The sequence below is a fragment of the Gigantopelta aegis genome, chromosome 9, assembly GCF_016097555.1.
Source record: "Gigantopelta aegis isolate Gae_Host chromosome 9, Gae_host_genome, whole genome shotgun sequence".
Classification (NCBI taxonomy): domain Eukaryota; kingdom Metazoa; phylum Mollusca; class Gastropoda; order Neomphalida; family Peltospiridae; genus Gigantopelta; species Gigantopelta aegis.
Genome location: NC_054707.1, coordinates 77361104 through 77384395, shown reverse-complemented (window position 1 = coordinate 77384395; position 23292 = coordinate 77361104). Strand labels below are relative to the sequence as shown.

Genomic DNA, 23292 nt, shown 5'->3' with positions numbered 1-23292 from the left:
ACCATTTACAGTAATTTGTTGTTTTAACTGGTTTATTAATCAGGTTGAAAGTGATAGCCTTTGAAACTGTGCCTCTTGTCAAAGGTAACTGACACTGTTTTAGATTTGAAAGGAAGGAATCTTTTATTTAACAATGCACTCGTCATTTTAATTACGGGTATATAGAGTCGGACATGTTTAGGGATCACACAGATAATATTAGGGAGGAAACATGCTGCTGTCACACAATGGATTACTCTTTCCGATTAACAATAAGGGATCTTTTATATGCATCAGCCCACAGACAGGATAATAAATAGTGTAGCCTTTGTTACACCACTTGTAGAGCACTGGCTGGAATGAGAAATAGCCCTATAGGACCACCAACAGGAATCAATCCTAGATCGACTGTGTATTAAACTATGTCCTGGCCTGCATGGGATTAGGCGATTAAAATATTAATGGCAATTTTTATGTATATATATATATAAAAAATAATGCTACAAAATGTTCTGAAGATGGAACCACAAAGGTGAGGGATGAAGTAAATTTGAGATATATCCGGTTTAAAAGGCTAAGTTTATGTATATGTATATGTATATGTATATGTATATGTATATGTATATGTGTATGTGTATGTGTTTATATTTATGTGTATCTATATGTACATATATATGTATATGTATATGTATATATACATATATGCATATATATATATATATATATATATATTTATATATATATGGGTTATTTAAAATTGTTTAAAGAAATAATTTCCTTTAACAAAGTGTAGGCCAATTATTTCTTTTAAACAGTTTTAAATAAAAAATATAGGCCTACTCGTTTTATTTTATTATTTTTATTTCTGTGTGCGCGCGCTCGTTTGTAATGCTTTACTTGAAATATGGACCAGACGCTTTAAAAATACATGGACTAAAAATATTTATTCAGGTGAAAAGAAAAAGAAGGAAGTTTGCTATAGTTTTGAACTCGGTCAATCGTCAAATTTTATGGGTGGAAAGAGTACATGTATCTCCTCCATACAGGAGCTATGTAGAATAGCGTTCCCGTGCTACAAGCGGTAATTTAAGCACGTGTTGGCCATTCTTTGCTATTCACGCTACGCTAGTTCGCTTTGTTACTAATGGCCATTATGATAGACTTCTGCCTACCAGATGCGCGCGCATGCTGATACGTGACGTCACTTCCCTAAACACATGGCTTCTCCTATATGTCATGACCATGTAAATGATATCATAAATTCAATTCTCAAATGAAAAATGGGTTACACAAAACTATGCACTTCATTACAAGTATTTGTAAGTTATAAATTTGTGTGTGGGTAAATGCCACACAAATCTGTTTACGAACAAGCTGGGCTAAATAGCATAACATTATGTATGCTCATTCAAATCAGTTTTATCAGCCATGTATCTATGAACAATGTTTTTGTTGTACATTTTTTTTAAACATGGTTGTTGGGGAAAGAATTGAGTCCCCTCCCCCTTGGAGTATTGAATTATGTAATTAACTCAGTGTTGTGCTAAGCACTACGAGTAATGTAATCATGTAGGCCTATTATGCATGGTTCTAGAATTTGGTTATGCCGGTAATACATTACTTTGTATTATTACTACTACTACTAAGTATATGAAACAAAACTAAGCCTTATAGCACGAATGACAAACAATAATACGAAAACATTTAAACAAATATTAATTAACTACTACCGAAATATGATCATTTTACTGAAGGTTTGTGAAAAGACATCACTTCATGACAGACACAAAAAGTCAATATTTCATGAAAACAACTATTTTTGAACATGCGCAGTTGGATTAGACGGTTTCCCGGGCGTGTTTTCTCCCTTATGAGAAATAACCATAAACAAGAAAGAAGCGTAATGACGATAAAGGGAATCAGTTTTACTAATAGTCTCGTTCTTCAGGTTTTGTACAGAAGCGACGGGTCTTGGGATCGATCACCATGAACGTTTAAACGTCGTCTCTCTCTCTCTTTTTTTTATTTTTTTTAAATCAATAAATTATTATGATAAAGCATTACTAAGAATCGTTGGATGGCATGCAATTAAACAATTTTATAAAGCGCACTTATTGCGTTACACCCTATACTTGTGAGATTTTTGCTTCCTCAATTGAGAAGCAGATAGTTTTAAGACAAAAACTTTTGCTTTAATTAAAATATTAAATAATTATATTAAATTATATTTAAAATACCTACTTTTGTGAAACAAAACAATCTAAACGTTTAAATATTGTTAGAACTGTTTTATTTATTCGCATAAATATAGCCCAACACTAATTAACAGCACGTGTAACTTGCATATTAAATAGAGGATACTCCCATCGTGTCTTGTGATATCATAATTTATCAGCACTCGTTAATAAAAGTATGAAATCCGAGGCTTGCCGAGGATTTCATACTTTTATCAACGAGTGCTGATAAATTATGATATCACAAGACACGATGGGGGAATTCTTTTTATCATGTAATGTGGGTTGATTGTCAGCGGTAGACTCGTTAACTAACAGAACGGCAATGGCGTGACGTCACTAATGGTCGGTTTAGCGCTGAAATAAACATAACAGTGACGTAACAAAACAGCGGAGATATCACAAATTATAGTGCCATCGATATCTCCTACAAAAGCCATATATTGTTGCCAGGATATGAATAACAGTAATTTAGAGATATTGGTCTTCTAGAGGTATTTTCCAGTACTAATATTTACAGTGGCATAGTAAGGTGCCAAAGGGGAGGGGCGGGGCGGCACAAACACATACACATGTAAAAGTAAATATATATAAACCATCGCTGCTGCTACTGGATCAAGAAAAGTGTGTGTTTGTGTGTGTGAATGTGTGTGTATGTGTGGGCTAGTCATTTATTATTGTTTAGAAAATTCAACGTGTATATTGTTAGTTGTCCTGTAGCAGCTTGAGACTGTCTTGACACAGGCAGGAATCCAGGGAAGGAGCGGGGTGGGGGTGCGAGCATGGTAAGAGATCTTTGATCATCCTTTTATTTAATTTTTTCGTTGACGTCAGCGAAACACCCCCCCCCCCCAAAAAAAAAAAAACCGGATGGCGCCCCACCTGTCTTGACGTTATGTGTTATGTACCATTTGACGCGCACCGGAATTTTCATGATAGTGGTATATATTTAGAAATATATCCTATGTATGTGCATGTGAGATAAATTAGAACACTTCAAATGATCATAAATATGAGCATTTAATTTTATTCGTCTTCAGATAAGGTTTGAACATTCTGGATTGAAAGTGCAGACGAAACACAGTGGTAAAGCGCTTTCTTGATGTGCGGTCAGTTTAGGATTGATCCCTGTCGGTGGGGCTATTTCTCGTTCTAGCCAGTGCAGCATCCTGTCTGTTGGATGGAGGGTATAAAAAATCCCTTGCTACTGATAGAAAAATTTATCGGGTTTTCTCTCCAAGACTAGGCCCTGTATGTCAAAATTACCAAATGTTTGACATCCAATAGCCGATGATTAATAAATCAATGTGCTCTAGTGGTGCCTTTAAACAAAACAAACATTAACTTTTTCTGTGTTGAGGATATAGCCCAAGTACTCTGCCGTTAGAGCTAGACGGAAATATGGAAGTTCTAATTGTATTTTAAAGCACTCTAACGATTATACATTTCCAAATGTCCGTCTAAACAGCAGAGTAGGCGTACTTGGACTAGGTTGAGAAATGCCCGACGAATTGTGGTATAGGCCTACACTTATAAACAAAATTCAACTGATCCATGTGAAAAAATTATACTGCAAATTCAAACATCAAACTAAATTTTCGAGAGAAACATCATATATCTTGAATCTAAATAAAACTAGTTGAGAATTGGTTGGAATTCCATCATTGATGATCGGTTAAAACCAATTTATTCAGACCGATCAATTTTAGAGTATACAATTAGTTACAATTACATGAACTCAGGAAGGGTTTTAATGATTAAAATCATTAATTTATTGTCATGTTAATCAGGAAAGACTGCAAATGACTGATTTTAACTTTATACCTATTCAGTATAAATCCGTTTTCTTCAAATGTGAAAACAAAATACACACCAGCATATTTATATAGCAATTTTATCACCAATTTTCCACCACAATCGATTATATATTTATTTATTTTTACAATTGTATCATAACATTGGTAGAACTCAACCAATCAATTTTCTATTATAACGGATCATTGTTGGAACATCACTATCAAAAACAATGGAATTGTAAGTAAAGAAAGTAACTCTGTATTGTAAAATAAGCATAAAATTATACTACTATTTATGATCATCAAGTGCTACTTATTTTGTCTTAGTTAACTATCTGATAAGCAAAAACTAAATACTCAACTTCTAATAACAGTAGAATTTTATCCCTGGGCACACCAAAGACTGCAACAAATGAGTTTTGTTTAAATCTTGTTTTTGTTCAATATTTAACAACACCACACAAAACCAAAACACATCTTAATGGGAATTTGTGATAATGAATGACCAGTTTAGCATATGGAGCTGCCTTCCCCAACCTACTTGGTTATTATGCTCATGAGTCAATAAAGTGATCAAAAGCAAAAACAGGACCAGCTATATGGATCCCTCCAGACAAGCCATTATAGAAAGGAAGAAAACAGATGTCAGGTGAATAATGTGCAGTAAAACTTGGCAAATTAATAAAAAAAAATCAAACAAAAGGTCATTTGTTAAATATATTTATTCCAAAGTATAACTATTGTTACTGAAGAAATATGGTTACATCTTATTTTACACATGAAAACTTGAGAAATACATACAGGATCCATTATTGTTTTCTAATCACAGACTACCACTAACAGATTCATAACATTAAGAAGTCAACATACTATATGATAAAAACCATACACAGACACTAGTCAGTTATTGCTTTTAACCTTCTATCCAACAATAAATATTTTAAAATTGTATTTATTAAAAAAAAGAGAAAAAAAGCAAGTGTTTTGCAATATGATGTCATCCATGGCAAGTGAAAATTCTTGGTTAGATTTTATGTAAAATAAAATATCTCAAACTTTAATTTCCAAATAAGTATTTATATTTTAAATACCATAACAGAAAATATATCCATAAATACTGTACATTATACATTTAAAAATCTAGTCCTTAGTAAACAAGTCTAGTCCTTTGTAAACAAGTTGTGTTTGGCTTATGCCACTTGACAATTGATATATCTAACAGCAAGATAAAACTTTACTTTGTCTGGGTACCATATTCTGTCAATTCAAAAGATGACTGAAGGATAGATGATAAATACATGTATGTACATATTGCTTGGAAATGGCCAACAAAATAGGACCCCAACACACAGTATCCCCAATTAACCCAACTTCAGGTGGTTTGGTGGGTCTGTAACACTGTCAAAATGTTTAAACATATTTCCAGTATAAAAATGATACAAAATTACTTCTAAATGTTTGCATAAACAAAACTAATAATGTTCCTTCATAAGTCTATGATGCTAAACCTATTATTCATCATACAAAGCAACAATGCTAAGAATATGTACTATAGGACTGCAATAAAAATCCATGACTTTTTAAAGATTTTGCAGTGCATTTATTTTCAGTATCTGCTGTAAACAAACCTCTTCAGATTAAATGCTCTTTTATGAAAATATGAATATTAAAAAGGTTCCAGAGTGTTTTTTCAAGTATGGACAAAATGAAAAGGTATAAACCTAAGTGATACGAAAGACAAAGACAATTATAAATTATTTATAAAATGAAAATGTCAAATGTCAATATTTTCATTCATTAATTAACTGACAACAAAGATCAGGCCTACATAAAGAAAGCACTAAAATGCTTTATATATAATTATAATTTGTGCTACACACATTTATTTTGATTGCAAACTAAACAAAGGTACACCAGTGTTCTAAATTATGTACATATATTTGGAATGTATCAATAATGAAAAGGGTTACAATATCAAAAGTGCTTGATACCTAGTTGATGTATGGTTAAACTACTTTATTTTTATTTATTTGCATAATCTAGTATAGAGATAGACATGTAAAACTAATACCTACACCATGAAAATGAGAACACTGAATTAATTCAGACATAAACTACATGCAAAAATGCTATATTAATTTTCACTAAAGATAATTCCATTTATTGTTTTGATACAAAAGACTGGCAGTGTTCTATGAATACAAATATTATAAAGATCCACTAAAGTAGTAATGAAAATAAAGCATCATTTGCATTTTACTTTTGTACAAATAGGTACTGAGCAAATGAGAGATTGTAACCTAAATATTAATCTGAATAAAAATATAATATGAAATTTTTTTAAAAGGCAAAAACTCCATGATTTTTAATTTATTTTAAAGATACGCTATTTAGTCATGTATTAAGCTACTCTCTATCTTCATAAATCATCAATTTAATTTTATGATTCATGTGTAATGCAAATTAATGAATAATTCATGTCTAATGTTTTAGCATATTTCAAAACATTAAAAAGCTATCTATTAACCACACATTTCATAAAAATATGATCTAAACCAGTAATAAATGCAGACAATGTAGCAGATACACTGTCAATACTATTCCGTAAACTTCTTAATTTCTGTCAAAGAAAATAAGTTTTACTCTTAAATAACATACAAAATCTAAGTTCTTCTTTCAGAGGTAATACTAACTTTAAGAACAAGAAGCTAAAACAACCTACAGGTTACTTGTACAAGATATATACAGCATACATGTACACGAGTTAATAATCAAGTTTGATTATGGAAAAGGTGTTTGAATGACTTCGATGTTGCAGTGATGCAGTCATGAAGATGGAAGTCACATGATCATGGCATTTGTCTCCGAGCAGCCCGCTGCTTGTCAAATCGAGCCTCCATGTTTTCTAGGACTTGCGGCGTATATCGCACAACAAGACGAACAACACCTGAAAATAACAACAGTACATAATATATAAACTATTCCTGTATAATTTTTTTTGAACAAACTTGTTTCTTCCTGTAGCTGGTGATCGGTCATTTAAAGGATAGAAAAAATAATTAAAATAATATTAAAAATACAGTTACATAAGGAAGGAGAAGAACAATAAGAAGAAGTGTTTTATTTAACAACACACTCAACATGTTAACTATGGTTATATAGCATAAGGTTAAGTACCACACTGATAATAAGAGAGGAAACCAGTTGCCTCCATGCATGGGCTACTCTTTTTGATTACTGGTTGGCAAGGGATGTTTTATATGCATCATCCCAGAGACATGATAGTTCACACCAAAGCCTTTAGTTACACGAGTTGTGGAGCATTTGCTGGAATGAGAAATAGCCTAATATCCTAATGAACCTAGACTGCCCATGCATCAGGCAAGCCTTTTACCATTGGGCTAGGTCTTGTCCAAAATTTACATGAAATCGGACTTGAGAAAGCATTCTTTGAAAACTTGCAGAAGAGTATATTTGTACAACAATGTATTAATATTAATTACATTATTAAAATAGTTTTGCCTTTTCCACCAATTCAAATTTACCTGCCAACTACTTATCATCTTATTACCACAGTAATGTTCCATAGCTACCAGATGGTTTTAATAGGTTAGAGATAAAATCCAGATTAGTATGAGGTGTTTTATGTAAATGATTACACAATATCTGCACAGATGGTTGATCATGACATTTCACTTTCATACAAACTTTTAACTCAAAACTTGAAATGTTTCAATACTTGTTTAAGAGCAATCACTTAATCTACCCCCATTAACAATCCAAGGCATGACAGCCCCCATTAACAATCCAAGGCATGACAGCCCCCATTAACAATCCAAGGCATAACAGCCCCCCCCCCCATTAACAATCCAAGGCATGACAGCCCCCCCCCCCCCCATTAACAATCCAAGGCATGACAGCCCCCATTAACAATCCAAGGCATGGCAGCCCCCATTAACAATCCAATGCATGACAGCCCCCATTAACAATCCAAGGCATGACAGCCCCCATTAACAATCCAAGGCATGACAGCCCCCATTAACAATCCAAGGTATGACAGCCCCCATTAACAATCCAAGGCATGACAGCCCCCATTAACAATCCAAGGCATGACAACCCCCATTAACAATCCAAGGCATGACAATCGATGTCTTACTAGATGCATTCTTCAGCAGTTCCACAGCTTTTTCATGGTGTTCACCTTCCACACTCTGAAATAGGAAAGAAGTCAAATGTAACAATTTTTCAGTCAAACATTACATGTAATAATAATTAAAAACAAAACAATGTGAGATATGTATAAGAGAAAAAAAAAAATTCAATTGAAAAGACTGCCCTAAGGATAGCTATATTAGACAGAGTGCAATAATATAGTGATAAAAGAAATCATCACACCAAAAATATCTCTATAAAAACAAAACAAATAAATCCATGTAAATTAACAAATGAACTGAGTGAATAATAGATTTAAAAAAAGCATAAAAGTATAAATTATCATTTGGATATTAAAGGTATTACAAACAACACACAATTTTCAAATCAGCTTTTTGGCAAATTGACAAAGACATATATTTGCCAAATTCAACTTTAAATTGTATTTGGTTATTTGGCGAATGGCAGCTTACACGCTGATAATGGAGATATAAAAAGTTTGCTTTGTTCAATGACACCACTAAAGCACACTGATTTATTAATCATGGGCTATTGGATGTCAAACATTTGGTAATTTGTTTTCTCCAATAGTAGCAATGGATGTTTTATATGCACCATACCACAGACAGGATAGCACATGCCTTTGATATACTAGTCATGGTGCACTGGCTGGAACGTGAAATCGTCTAATGGGCCCACCGACGGGGATCGATCCCAGTCGGACTACGCATCAAGCGAGCACTTTACCACTGGACTACATCCCATCCCTAAATGAGCAGAATGCAAGGGTCCAACTCCAACAGTCAGTTCTGGAATTACACATACATGTATCTAACAATAACAACCAGAAATATGTCGATGTGTGTTCTAGTACATACAGATGAAGGAAGGAAATGTTTTATTTAACGACGCACTCAACACATTTTATTTACGGTTATATGGCATCAGACATATGGTTAAGGACCACACAGATATTGAGATAGGAAACCCGCTGCAAGGGATCTTTTATATGCACCATCCCACAGACAGGATAGTACATACCATGGCCTTTAGTATACCAGTCGTGGTGCACTGACTGAAATGAGAAACAGCCCAATGGGCCCACCGACCTGGTCACCAGCAGATGAATGCAAAGAAAGGATGGATAAGCCGAATACCACACGACTCTTGCACCACATAATATAAGACATATAATGGACACAATCTAAAATTTATTCATACAACTCCATTGACGGACAGAAGCTGGTCTCCACGCTTTAACCCCTTATGTTTGTCTGCCACTCCATTGGGAATAATACGAGAGATGTAGATCGGAGAGTTTTGTTCTTTGCCACCCATCACATTAAAACCTAGGCCTTCCTCGGTCTTCATAAGTTCAACAACTCTAGGATGGGCGTGGCCTTCACTAGCTGCAAATGCAGCAACTGTTGCCTGCAAATACGATAATAAATTAGTAGAAACAGAGAATATATGTGTAAGGCATCAAGATAAAGACTTGTTTATACTTTAACAATATAACAAAATATTCAACAATAGTATATAGATAACTTTAATAAAGTACCTGCATATTATGTGTCAGGCAAGTATATGAGAATGAACCTCTAGCTGCTATATCAGGTATCGTTTCTTTAACCATCAATTTCCCAAAGGCTGGGACAGCACACGCAAATACGTTTGGACAAAAAAATTCACTTACCTAATGGAAATACTGAATTTGTGATTTGTTGCACCCCAAGACACTACCACTGAACTACAAATTCATATTTACCCCTTATTAGCTATTAGCTATTAGTGTTGAGTGTCACACTTACAGTAATTATGATCAACAACCGATGGGAACATAACTAAACACAGATTAAACACAGGCATGGTTATTTTTTTATTTATAACTGTTAAAAACAGTGTTACAAGGAACAAAACTAAAAAACAACAACACCAGATTAACACAAGTACAAGTATTTTTATTTATAACAAAGTAAACAGAGTTGTGGTTGGTTGGAAGGAAGGAAATGTTTTATTCAACAACACACTCAACACTTTTACTTAGTTATATGTGTCAGACATATGGTTAAGGACCACACAGATACAGAGGGGAACCCGCTGTCGCCACTTCATGGGTTACTCTTTTATATTAGCAGCAAGAGATCTTTTATATGTACCATCCCAGACAGGATAGTACATACCACAGCCTTTGTTACACCAATCGTGGAGCACTAGTGAACGAGAAATAGCCCAATGGGGCCACCGATGGGAATCGATCCTAAACCGACTGCGCATCAAGCGAGCGCTTTACCACTGGGCTACGCCCCCCCCACCCCCACCCCTGGTTGGATGGATTCAACACAAGTACATGTATTTATATCACTCACCTTGGCTGTTGCATTAGCCCTGATCTCTGCACTGCCGGACAAGTCGACTGTCTCGTACACATTTTCATACACCTCCCTGACAGCCGTCAGAAAGTCACTCTGCAGAATGCGTTGAAGAGCTTGTAGTTTCTGGGATGGAAACTCCCCACCTGAAATATCACCAGAACAGGCTGCTGAAAATAGTCAATAGTTTTTAAAGTGAATGAACTGCATTGAGCTTAGTGAATGAGTGAATGAGCTTAGAGCATGTTTAAATGTTACAAGAACAAATTGGTTAAATGATTTAAAAAAAAAACCGAACTTGACAGTTGAGGAAACTGATAACGTAAGCAAATAACTCACCTACTGCAATTTTGAGCCTGCCTACAACGTTTGTAACAAATATAAAAAGCAAAAATTATCCATTCAACCAATAATTTTTATCCAGTCTAAAAAAAACTGCTATTGGCAATTCATATCGCAATGACGGCAATTACCTTGCAACTGGTAGGGTGCATATTTTCATAAATATTCTAATTACAACAACAGATGTATTTTAAAGTGCCAATCGAAGTCACATTATTTAATCTTTATATTTATTTATATTTAAATTTGTGTAGTGGATTGTCACAATATAATTACACTATTTCTGTTACCCGACACAAATATTAAGATATCAATGGTATACAGTATGTTTGTCTGCGGCTGTTAGTGAATACTAATGAAGAGGACCTATGCAAGAAAAAAAATCCTTACTTCTCTGCAGCATGTCCAACAATTCAACAGCTCTGTTCACATCTGTTAAATAAAAAAATATAAAAATTAAAAAAAGAACTTACAGGTAAATATAAATGTTAAGTCTTAAAATTCTTTGATCATATGTGATATAATTCACTACTATAAAATAAAATTGACTAGAATACAAAACTCAATTTGATAAACAAATCATCCCATATTCAGGGCGTCTACAATTTTTTTTAAAATCCACTAACCATGGGATTAGTGATCTTAAACATGTACTAACCACGATTAAAAATTCACTAGGCCTACTTTAAAGTTAATACAATTATACTAAATAATAGTAATAATCAGATGTCACCTAAACTTAAAAACACTAACATTGGGGTTTGGGTTGGGGTCAAGATATTCATATTTACAACATAGACTTAACTGCAACATTTGACTTTTTTCCCCACTACTGTCGGGCATGGCAATAGTAGTTGTTTACTAGTCCAACAATGAATATCTCCAGCCATGGCAATGGGGCTACCATAATGTAGAAGCCCACTGGTTTTTTAAAACTTATTTATATAAATTGAATCACTGTATATTGGCAATATTACAAAGTATGATAATGAAACTTTTAACTTGGAGATAACCAAGAGCTCTATAGAAATTGGGCTTTAGCCAGTTTAGGACTTGAAGTTAACATTCTAAACTAAACACTGTGAACCTAACTAAAAAAAACTTGGAAGCAAAATATTTATTATAGGGACACACTATTAGAAATGACCCCCCCCCCCCCCCCCTCCATTAATTTATAACACTTTACTGAACATTTGTAGTTCAACTGTGACATCATATTCATATTTGTGGATTGACACTCCATGTAGTGAGATTGCAAACACAGGTCTGTTAAAATGATTAATTTAATGTGATATCACTTGCATAAATTCTAAACTTGTTGCATACTGTACATTAATCAACCACCAACTAATGTTACATTGGCAGCATTGATTAACAAGATTCCTATTCATTTCTACACACATAATATAGACAGGGATGGCCACGCTGTAAGTACATTGGTAGGATTTCCATATTTCCTCTATATATAAATTATAATCATGACCCCATCCTACTCTTTACCCTAACCTTAGATAGTTATCTCACCAGGTTTATCTTAATGATCCAATCTTAACAAATTTTAAAACCAAGGTAGTTTAAAGTTACATTCTCTGGTTACCATATTATAACATCATGTACAAATGTGAAATACAAGCTCAAATGCACTTTAAAAAAACTTATGTGTGTTCGCTATGAACGGATATCGTCAAACATATACGCTTGATTCATCGCCTGTGCCACCATAGTTCGGCAAAGCACAAACGACAGCCTGTTGTCAGTTTCAGTTAACATGTGCGTTTGCCGATTTCAAATTGTAGGGTTCGTCTCAAAAAATTAAAAGAGAAATCTTGCGCTGTACGAAGAATGTTAGGTTGAGGATACGGTACTAGAGTCTTTAGTTAAAACCGGTTTGATCTTGACAACGTTTGATACCCTATCGACAGTCGTACCGTCCTATTTCAGAATTGATATTTTATAAAGTGTTAGTAGAACTTTCAAAATTTAGTTTGTATACTAGTAACACATTAATCATGTATATATTTTTAAAATAAAATATACTAAAGTAGACAATGAACGTTTTCACTTCTTAATTTTACGATGTTAAATGTTAAATTTTAATGTTAAAATCGACAAATTCAAATAAATATTATTTCGTTTGGAAAGGGTAAAGTTGGGGGTGGGGGGTGGGTGGGCGACGTGCGTTGTTTAATGACATCAAAGATAAAGCATTTTGATTTAATAATCATACAACCGTAAATAAAATGTGTTGAGTGCGTTGTTAAATAAAACATATCCTATCCTTCCTTCCATCTGCTGTTGGATGTCTAACATTTGGTAATTTTGACATATAATCTTAGAGAGGAATCAGGTGCATGTGCAGGGGGAGGGTATTGGAGGTTGAAACCCTTACTTGCCCAAGCTTAAAAAAAATTTGAAATGTATTTTGGGGGGGAGCATGGCCCCATATAAACTTGGCTTAGCACAGTCTATAACCCCAACCCCGCTGAAATCCCTGCTACATTTTTTTTTAGCAAGGAATTGTTTATATGTACCATCCCACAGACAGAATATCACATACCATGGTCTTTTTGTATACCCGCCGATGGGGATCAATCCTAGACTGACCGTGCATTTCCAAAAAAAACCTTTTTAGGTCTAAGTAATGAATAAAAATAACATATAGTCTTGAAAAATGTTACATAAATCGAACACAGTACCCTCTTCCTCTACCCCTAGTGCGTTACGTAATTAGTAACACCTCCTTACATGTAACGCATATGCCAACAGCTAGCCACTGTCAAAATTTCAAGGCAAATCCCCCACTCACCGACCCCTGGAAAGGCGTTGTACCATACCTCTATAGATATAAATATGTTTTGGAGATATGAGACGACCCCTCAATCAAGACAGTTAAATATGTTAAAAAAATTGCGAAATCTCACGTGATCTCTTGTTGGGGGAATTCTATACTTGTGATGAGCCAATGAAAACCGAGTGTTCCACTTTCAAAATCATGGCTTTGTTTTGGACCTAGATAAGCCAGCGTATGAAACCAATGTGGAGTGCGGCGTCATATATGCACCAAACATAATTGGATTTTCTGTTCTATATGCTTAAATAATAAAAATATTCCAGGGAATGTAGTTTTAAACATTTATGGTAAATTTTTATATATTTTGAGGGCTATTGTTGCTGCAACAATAACTAAGGTCGATGACAGATACAGGCTGCACCATTACTTTGCCTTCATGTTATTACATATTCAATAAATATAAGTAACATATCCAATATGTCAGGGAACATTTGTTTTCAAAATCTTGATTAGTGATATTTCTCGTCTAGGACAATTAATTAGCAACTACTGTTTAATCTTTTAAAATTGTCACATTGTGTAGAAACCTTTGCCACTTTCGTAGCAAATCGCAATGCAAAACCGAACAAAATGTTCCGTGATTGTACACAACTGGGAAACTTTCTAAAAAGTTTGGGACGTAAAGTATGGTCGCATTATCCAACAAATCATAACTAATTCGATCCCTGGCTACAGATTTTCGAAGCTATTTTAATGCTATGAGATCATAAAACAGTAATAAGCTACAGCGTCATTTAACACTTACCAAAGCGTAAGACTGTTTTACAACAACATAGCACTAAGATATGTTCGAAAATATGACCCCTAGGCTTTACAAACTAAAAACAATTGAAAACTTCATAAAGGGAGGTAATCATAAACAAAAATAGAATTCACAAGGTTTTACTTCAGCTTTTAAACATATTATACAGCAAGTGATTATTTCTAAAATTTCTATACATATTAAATAAAGTACTGAAACATGTAAGTAAGAATATGCTTCCATGTTTTAATTATTAACGCAGTAAAATCGAAACTACCTCTTTCAAGAGTCAAAGGTTCTGAAACCGACGCCATACTTTTTCTTTTTCAGTACGTATATTCCTCCTCTATCCGTAGAACATCACTATATTACTTTTTCAGCCACACTTCAAGTTACAACGATAACTTGAAAGTGTTGAAGATCCCAAAGGTATTAACTTGGCAGCATTGATCACTTTGAAACATTCAATATTCGTTTGTTTAAAAAAAAAACCTGTGTAATTTATGGAGTACGGACAATTGCTCACCGGATAATTGCTCACCGGACAATACCTCACCGGACAATTGCTCACCGGACAATTGCTCACCAATAAAGTGAGAAATAGGACAATTGCTCACCTTTATTATTATTACTGTTTACTTTCCTTTTTCATGATCACCCTAATGTCGTGGTCACCTTTGATATGTTTTCTTTTGTTAATAAAACATATAATTTCTAAAGGCACAACTTCGAAGCTGTGTTAATAACACAATTCACTTAATTAATGTTATTGTTGGTTTAGGTAGATCAAACCTTTAAAAGTGTGTGTTGTTTTTAGTAATTAGTTACTTTGTAGCCTTTTATCACTACACTTAATACATGAAAGCTTTAAAAAAAAAAAAAGGATTAAAAACATCACAAAAAATAGTAAAATTGACATGACTCACTCACATAGGAGTACTTCTTCAATTATAGGTATATATAGTTATTGGGTTTCTGTTTGGAAGATTGGGAGATTTCCTTCAAAACATCTCGCACAATATTCGATTGTGCTGAACATTTCTATACTGAACTGATGTGCTGAACTTGTTTAAAATATAGTTGTATTATAATTGGTTTTGTTATTTTATTAAAATGTGTTTAACTGACATTTCTATACTGAACTGATGTGGTTAAACTTGTTTAAAATATAGTTGTTTTATAATTAGTTTTGTTATTTTATTAAAATGTGTTTAACTGACATTTCTATGCTGAACTGAGGTGCTGAATTGGAATAAAATATAGTTAATTTAGAATTAATTTTGTTATTTTATTGTGTTTAACTGATATTTCTATACACCCACTGATACTGGAAATGAAATTTTTATTTAAAATTTTTTTTTAATTAAAAATGAAAAATAAAGGTGAGCAATTGTCCTATTTTTCACTTTATTGGTGAGCAATTGTCCGGTGAGCAATTGTCCGGTGAGGTATTGTCCGGTGAGCAATTGTCCTACATTCGTAATTTATTCGATATTTTTCACCGAAGCATGACAGTTACTATTATCCTGTTCAATTATTTAGACCCAAAGTTTTTTGCAAATGTTACGTTTATTTCCTATTCGATATTTGTTTTCTTTGCATTTACATGAAAACAAACCCAAACCCCGACAGGTTTTATATACAAATCATCATATAAAATGCACGAAGTTGACTTAATTCCACTTTTTAAAAATCTCTGTGTCTTTTGAATGCACGTTATTTCTCCTATAAATAACTAAGGTCATTTGCATATCAAAAGCATCATTCTGTAGTGCGTTTCAAACTAATGTTCGGTTCTATCGTCCTATCCGCACAAATCGTAGTAAGACCTATATTTAAGAAAATATCTGTAAACATGAAGCAGGCGCGGATTCAGGTGGGGAGTTCAAGTGACAAAACCTCAGTTTGAAAAAAAAATATGTATCAAATATTATAATTATATTGTGGAATACACAAGCGCGCGCGCTGAAGGGAGAGACAGACAGACAGAGAGAGAGAGAGAGAGAGAGAGAGAGAGAGAGAGAGAGAGAGAGAGAGAGAGAGAGAGAGAGAGACGTCATTTATGTAACGACGCACTCAACATATTTTAATCTATGGTTATATGGTTATAGGGAGAGAGAGAAGAATATGGTATGCATGCGATTGGTGGAGGTGTGACCCTCTACACAACCCCAACCCCACTTAAGGCTTCTTTTGTATATGGAGCGGGACGTAGCTCAGAGGTAAAGCGTTCGCTCATGGTAGGTCGACTGATCGATCCCATATGGTGGACCCATTGGGTTGTGTCTAGTTCCAGCCTGTGCACCACAACTGATGTATAAAGGCTGTGGTATGTGCTATCCTGTCTATGGGATGGTGCATATAAAACGTCCCTTATTGCTTATCAAAATTGCTTATCGGAAACAGTGGCCCATGTGGCGGTAGCGAGTTTCTTTCTTACTGTCATAATGCTCCTTAACCGTTTCGTCTGACGCCACATAAACGTATATCAAATGCGTTGAGTGTGTCGTTAAATAAACATTTCTCTCGTATGTATGTGTAGTCTATATGCATTTCTAGTCCATTAGTTTATAGGTTGTTAGGTTGTTTGATAGTGAATGATATGGAAATAAATTGTTTTTGGTGTTAAAGAGTTCATGCATATATTAAAGTAATACTCCTGATGGGTATGGAGAAATAACTTAATCAGTCGACGAACTCATTTCTTCATCACTATCTTCGTTAAGGGGGACTATCACAGGGGGTATTTTATTTCTTATAAAACTATTTTGTTTTCTAAAATCTTCTTCGATCTTTATTACATGTTTAACTGCGTCAGAGAAGTGTGTAGGTGTGACAGAGTTCAATGCATGTGCAAGTTCTCTCCGCACTGTGGTCATTTTACCATCATTATGACGAGCTATGTGCCCTTTGACTTGACTCCAGATTAGTTCTATCGGATTGAGTTCAGAATGTCTTGGCGGCAGTCTTAGACACAAGTGCCCATGGCGTTCAGCAATATCATCAGTAACAAATTGCTTTGCACATTTGTTACTTTTCACAAGTTCACAAAGAACTGGCTTTGTCATGTTACTCTCAAAAGGTATATTTTTGTTTCGTAGCCACGACTGAATTTCTTCCTTTTTAGCGTTTAGTGCAGGACATCGTGTAATCACAGTTAATTTGTTGTGGTAGCTTACGTTATCCATGACGATAACAGAAGGTTCTGGTAGAGAAGGCATAAGTTGTTCTTCAAACCATTTGATGAAATTTTCATGATTCATCTCACCATGATAGTCTCCGTCTGTTTTTTTTAGCCTCAAAGATCAATTCACAGCCATCTATCAATCCATATTTATCACAGCCAGCATGACAAATAATAAGTCTTTTTCCCTTCCCAGTCACCGAACAGAGTTTAGGAACTCGATCAGCAGCGTCTGATTTCGGCAGGTGATTGGCGGTACTTGTGCCCGGGTGGATATCTGTCCAGTGGTGGGATGTTGTGTGGTTGACATTCACCCAGGTCTCATCTTGATACACTATTAAATACCCCTGTTCTCGTAAACTGGATATTTCATGGAGATAGGACAGTCTCCTGTCTGGTATATTGGCGTGCTCAAAAATCACTTTTCCGGTTGTAGACATATGTTGGTATTTAAAATCGAGGTCATGGAGTGTTCTTCGTAAAGTTGATATGGATATGTTGATTCCACATTCCTCCCTTAAAGCCACGTTAATCTTATGTAATGTAGGTAATTCGCCCTCTCTATAAAATCTGTATACTCGTCGTCCGTCTAATAACATCTTTATCAAATAAATCGATGAGTTTTCGGTCGCGTTTTTTAACAGTGATTTCTGTGCTTTGATTCGTAGAGCTTAGATTTTTCACAGTTCTTTTTACTGTTGAAACCGAAACTTTAAGTGCAGCGGCAACTCGATCGACAATTCGATAAGAAGCATACCTAGGTCTACCGCGCTGATATTCATCTACAAAATAATCAAAAACGTTCTTAATACACGATTTTACATCAACTGAAGTGTTTTTCGATTTACCCATATTTTTCCTCAAATAACAATAACAAGAATGTCGTCTAATACGTGGTTTACACATTGCTACAATAGCACGTGCACTCATAGATCGAAATAATGATGTTATTGACCAAGCAATGCTATCGTATTTTGAACATTCAGGGCTGTGTCTGCGGGATGAAAAAGTGGTTGAACCCATACGAGTCCGAACAATAGCCCTTTGGTTTTTCGCATTACAAATGTAACACCCAACCCCCAAACCCCAGCCCCTAGCACCACCCTAAATACTATATATATATATATATATATATATATATATATATATATATATATATATATATATATATACTACTACTCAAAAGAATTTAAGGGTCAAACATTTATAACCAAATAAGTTTCAGAGTGTATTAGATTGATGATGTAAACTACACCAATTTTTTAATTTATTGTTCCATATTTACAAAAAACCCACAAATAAACGTCACTGTATACAAGAAAGTCACATGACATGCTGTCAAAGTTGAAGGTTGTCAAACATGATTTTACACATTAGAACATTCGTTTAATAGTGTGTGAATCCACCCCTGGCGCGAATACACTCGACACATCGTTGCCTCATGCTGTTGATCAGACGTCTGAAGAACTCTTGGGGAATGGCCTGCCACTCTGCCATAAGAAGTTGACCCAGATCATGAAGGTTAGCCGGAGGGGCATGGTTATCCCGAACTCTCCTGCCTAATTCGTCCCAGGCGTGCTCTATTGGGGCCAAGTCAGGAGAATATGCTGGCCAACCCATCCTGGCGATACCTTGTTGTCTGAGAAAGTCCGTTACCACCCTGGCGCGGTGGGGTCTGGCATTGTCATCCTGCAGAACTGCCCCGCCGCCAATCTGCTGAAGGCCTGGGAGAACCAACGGCCGGATAATCGCATTCAGATAGCGGATTCCATTCAGATTGCCATCCACCACATTGAGGGGGGTCCTGTGGTGGATAGAGATGCCGCCCCACACCATGACGCTGCCACCACCGAACCGGTGACGTTGTCTAACGTTAACGTCAGCGAAGCGCTCCCCAGGACGTCTGTAGACACGAACCCGACCGTCGTTGAACTGGAGACTAAACCTGGACTCATCAGTGAACATCACTCGGCCCCACTGAACACGTTGCCACCGCAGATGAAGCGTGCACCAGTGACGTCTGGCCGTTCTGTGACGTGGTAGGAGTGGTGGTCGAACAGCCTGGCGACGGCAGCGTAGATTATTGGCTCTCAAGACGATTGCGTATGGTTTGATCAGACACTCGAGTTCCAGTCGCAGTCCGCAGATTGTCACGTAATCGGCGTGCAGTGGTTGTGCGTTGACGTAGAGCCATATTGGTGATGTAGCGGTCCTCTCTATTTGTAGTGCTTCGGGGTCTTCCCGAACGTGGACGATTTCGAACAGAATTCGTTGCTTGGTACCGTTGCCACAGTCGGCCAACGACACTCTGACTGACACCAAGTCTCAGAGCAACATTTCTTTGCGTATTGCCATCCTGAAGCCAAGCAATAGCCCTTCCTCGATCTTCGATAGTCAGTTGAAGTCGTACCATTATTGAATTTGGAGTGTGCACCGTACACGAACGCAAGCTCCAATTATACGGAAATTCAGCATTGGGAACATGGAATACACGTGCAAAGCGTGCAAATGAAGCGCTTTGTGAAAAAGCAAGTTATGGGCACTTAGCAGACCTTTCGCTTTCGCCCTAATTTACATGCAAATGTAAGCATGTTTTCGCCATTAGAACTAGTCGACAGTGTCAATGACAGTGGATTTTAATTCATTTATGGATTGCTTAGACCCACTTTCGTCAAAATGGAACAATACCATGCGTGAAATTATGGTCTAGCTAATATAATTGACATTCAGAAAATAATGTCGAAAATATCGTCTGACCCTTAAATTCTTTTGAGCAGTAAGGCAAATTAAATAACATTTTTATTATTATTTGATGTTGGTGGCCTTTGACATTTTATCCCCTCCCCCTGGTCTTCTGGGTCCGGCCCTGCATTAAATTTATTTATAAATTTGGAAAGCATATCCTGCGGTGTGTGAGGTGATTTGTGTTTATTACTGTGCTACACCTCAGTTGTGTTAGGTTAGGTATGGTATGCTAATATATAATTGATATAATAAAATAAAAATACATAATACATTAGCTAAATTTATTAAATATAATGCACCTACAAGAAAGGGTTACATGTTCTGTTTGTTTACATCTATGTTTAACGGAAAGATTAGACAATGCTGTTACACACGGCAAAACAATACTAACCTTGATTTAGTGAAACACGCTATAATGGCCTTCATGTAGCCTCAGATCCCAATGTTTTGATATGCAAATGACCGTAGTTATTTATAGGAGAAATAACGTGCATTCAAAAGACACAGAGATTTTTAAAAAGTGGAATTAAGTCAACTTCGTGCATTTTATATGATGATTTGTATATAAAATCTGTCGGGGTTTGGGTTTGTTTTCATGTAAATGCAAAGAAAACAAATATCGAATAGGAAATAAACGTAACATTTGCAAAAAACTTTGGGTCTAAATAACTGAACAGGATAATAGTAGATATATTAGTATACAGTGAAGTAAGTGAAGTGAAAGAGTTTACGTGCATATTCAGAGCAAGCTGTTGTAGCGCACGCCTATACTGGGCACAGGGACCGGCCTTGGCCGGATCCCTCTCTCCAGGACAGGAAACTAGTATACAAGATATGCTTCGGTTATATACCTGCAAATGAACGGCCATCACTGGTCAAAAGAACCAAGTAGCCAGCTGTATGTATATTTACATGGTACAAATAAAAATATTATGGTTACTACCCAACCAAAATTACTTATTTTGAAAATACACCACTCAATGATAAATGCCATTTCGCTTTCAAAGAGGGCATTTTCGACGACAAACCCCACCTAATTAGTTTCATATTTCAGAGGTGCAACGCCTGATTTTAGTTCACATGTTAGAGTTACGGAATGAATGAATGTTTAACGACACCTCAGCATGAAAAATATATCGGTTATTAGGTTAGAATTACGGACAAGAACTGGAATGATTAATGAGGCAACAGAAAAAGAAAACGTAAAAACTTAGGTTATAACTTATAACATTTCCTTCCTTCTTTGATATAGCAGTCGTGGTGCATTGGCTGGAGCGAGGAATAGCCCAATGAGCCCACTGGCGGGGGATCGATCCTAGACCGACCGCGCATCAGCCACTAGGCTACGTCCAGCCCCACATACAGACTCCGACGTTTTTTGTCAGGACATGACAAACAGATGATATCGATGATAAGAGAGTGTTGATATATATATATATATATAATGTGACGAGGAATATGACACCGTTACGTGACGTTTATGTGTCCACATACTGGCATTTCACGTGCATTGAATGCAGCATGATTGAGCATGTAGTGAACGCATTTCACACCATTTTGTGTGTTTCTGCTATTGTATGTGTAACGAAAACAAAACCAGGATTAAAACCCAGACAAAAGTACTAATCAATGGCTTCCTGTCATAAATTGTTATTTTAAGTCCAATAAATATATTTTTCATTAATCACAACAAAATATTGAAAAATATCTGTTTTGCGTTTTCATTGTGTGTCAGTATATATATATATATATATATATATATATATATGTATCTGTCTATCTATCTACACACACACAGAATCGCCCGCATATTGCAGACTAACCACGATACGCTCTGAGCTATTAAGGCATCCATAAAAAGGATGCTCTTTAACTCAACCACATGCATGGGGCCTATTATCTATGCGGTCGATCCCACTTACGTGTATGAAACAGTGGGCAGACCAGACACTGGCTAGTATGTATTTATGTATGAATATCTATATATTGTATGTATGTCGAGGTTGACTGTTACATACGTAGATATTAACGCACTGGCACAGGGGGTAATTAAATCCTTTCTGGCCTCACATATTGTCCCATGCCGTTGCTGGGACTCGAAACTGTGGCATCGAATCCCCCGCATATTGCAGACTAACCACGATGCGCTCTGAGCTATTAACACAGCATAATTTACGAATGTTAATGAAGTAAGAGAAATCTCAAGCTGGTGATGTAGTTTCTTGTATTTACTTTCCAAACATGAAACGTGATTAATAAATTAACAACACGGGGATACAGATAATATACAAGTCAGAGCTCTTTAGTGAATGACACACAGGTCTCCCGATAGAGTTTGCTTATGCTACAAAACTGTCTCTCGGATCTTCCAGTAGAGTTTGTGCTTCGGTGAGAGAACTTCAAGGCGTGTGAACAATATCTGTTCTCCCCGAGTCTGTCTTTCATGGGTAAATTAACCTTATTTATAAGATGCATACTAAACACGTATCTATGTAATATACAGTTGTCAAGGTGTACTCGTTCAGACGCCTGTAATACCCGTGGCAACAATTAAATTGCATTATATTATATTGCTCGTTACATATTTAATTAGTGCTTGACACTAATTGGTTTGATTGGCATGTCTCTAAGTGGATCCCATGGCAGACGTCAGATTACCAATTAACTAATTCTAATTAATGCACATGTAAAAATAAAGATATAATCCGTATTGTTATAAAGTTGAAGTTTAGCACTGTGACACTATTAAGACATCCATAAAAAGGATACTCTTTAACTCAACCACGTGCATGGGGCTTAGAATATACACGGTTGATCCTACTTACGTACATGAAACGGTGGGCAGACCAGGCATTAGCTAGTATGTATTTATGTAAGACACCCGACAGCTCTCCC

General features: G+C 35.7%; 2 protein-coding genes across 4 annotated transcripts in view; both read right to left on the bottom strand.

Annotated features, from left to right (window-relative positions):
* LOC121380896 (kinesin-like protein KIF3B) overlaps nt 1-1803 on the bottom strand; it is a 39621-nt gene extending 37818 nt beyond the window's left edge. The window contains exon 1 of the mRNA XM_041509921.1: nt 1710-1803. The gene's annotated coding sequence lies outside the window, so the exon portion shown is untranslated. The remainder of the gene's footprint in view (nt 1-1709) is intronic.
* Nucleotides 1804-4713: 2910 nt separating this feature from the next.
* LOC121380808 (protein lin-7 homolog C-like) lies at nt 4714-14808 on the bottom strand. 3 transcript variants are annotated; one of them, XM_041509789.1, is made up of 6 exons: nt 14746-14808; nt 11266-11307; nt 10531-10679; nt 9383-9592; nt 8166-8220; nt 4714-6956 (listed from the first exon to the last, which is right to left on the bottom strand). In XM_041509789.1, exons 1-6 carry the CDS (start codon nt 14780-14782, stop codon nt 6859-6861), a joined length of 591 nt encoding a protein of 196 aa, XP_041365723.1. In that variant the 5' UTR covers nt 14783-14808; the 3' UTR covers nt 4714-6858. The 3 variants fall into 3 exon arrangements, with proteins under 3 accessions (XP_041365723.1, XP_041365721.1, XP_041365722.1); XM_041509787.1 differs by having other exon boundaries at nt 10531-10703; nt 14746-14804; XM_041509788.1 differs by having other exon boundaries at nt 10531-10700; nt 14746-14782.
* Between the last annotated feature and the right edge of the window lie 8484 nt (nt 14809-23292).

Excerpts from the sequence above, each read along its gene's own strand:
- LOC121380808 (XM_041509787.1), bottom strand. The coding sequence starts at position 14,782 with ATGGCGTCGGTTTCAGAACCTTTGACTCTTGAAAGAG. Across the intron at positions 10,704-11,265 it reads GTTGGACATGCTGCAGAGAA|CAGCCTGTTCTGGTGATATT; the intron begins GTAAGGATTTTT and ends GACTATTTTCAG. Across the intron at positions 9,593-10,530 it reads GGGCTAATGCAACAGCCAAG|GCAACAGTTGCTGCATTTGC; the intron begins GTGAGTGATATA and ends TCGTATTTGCAG.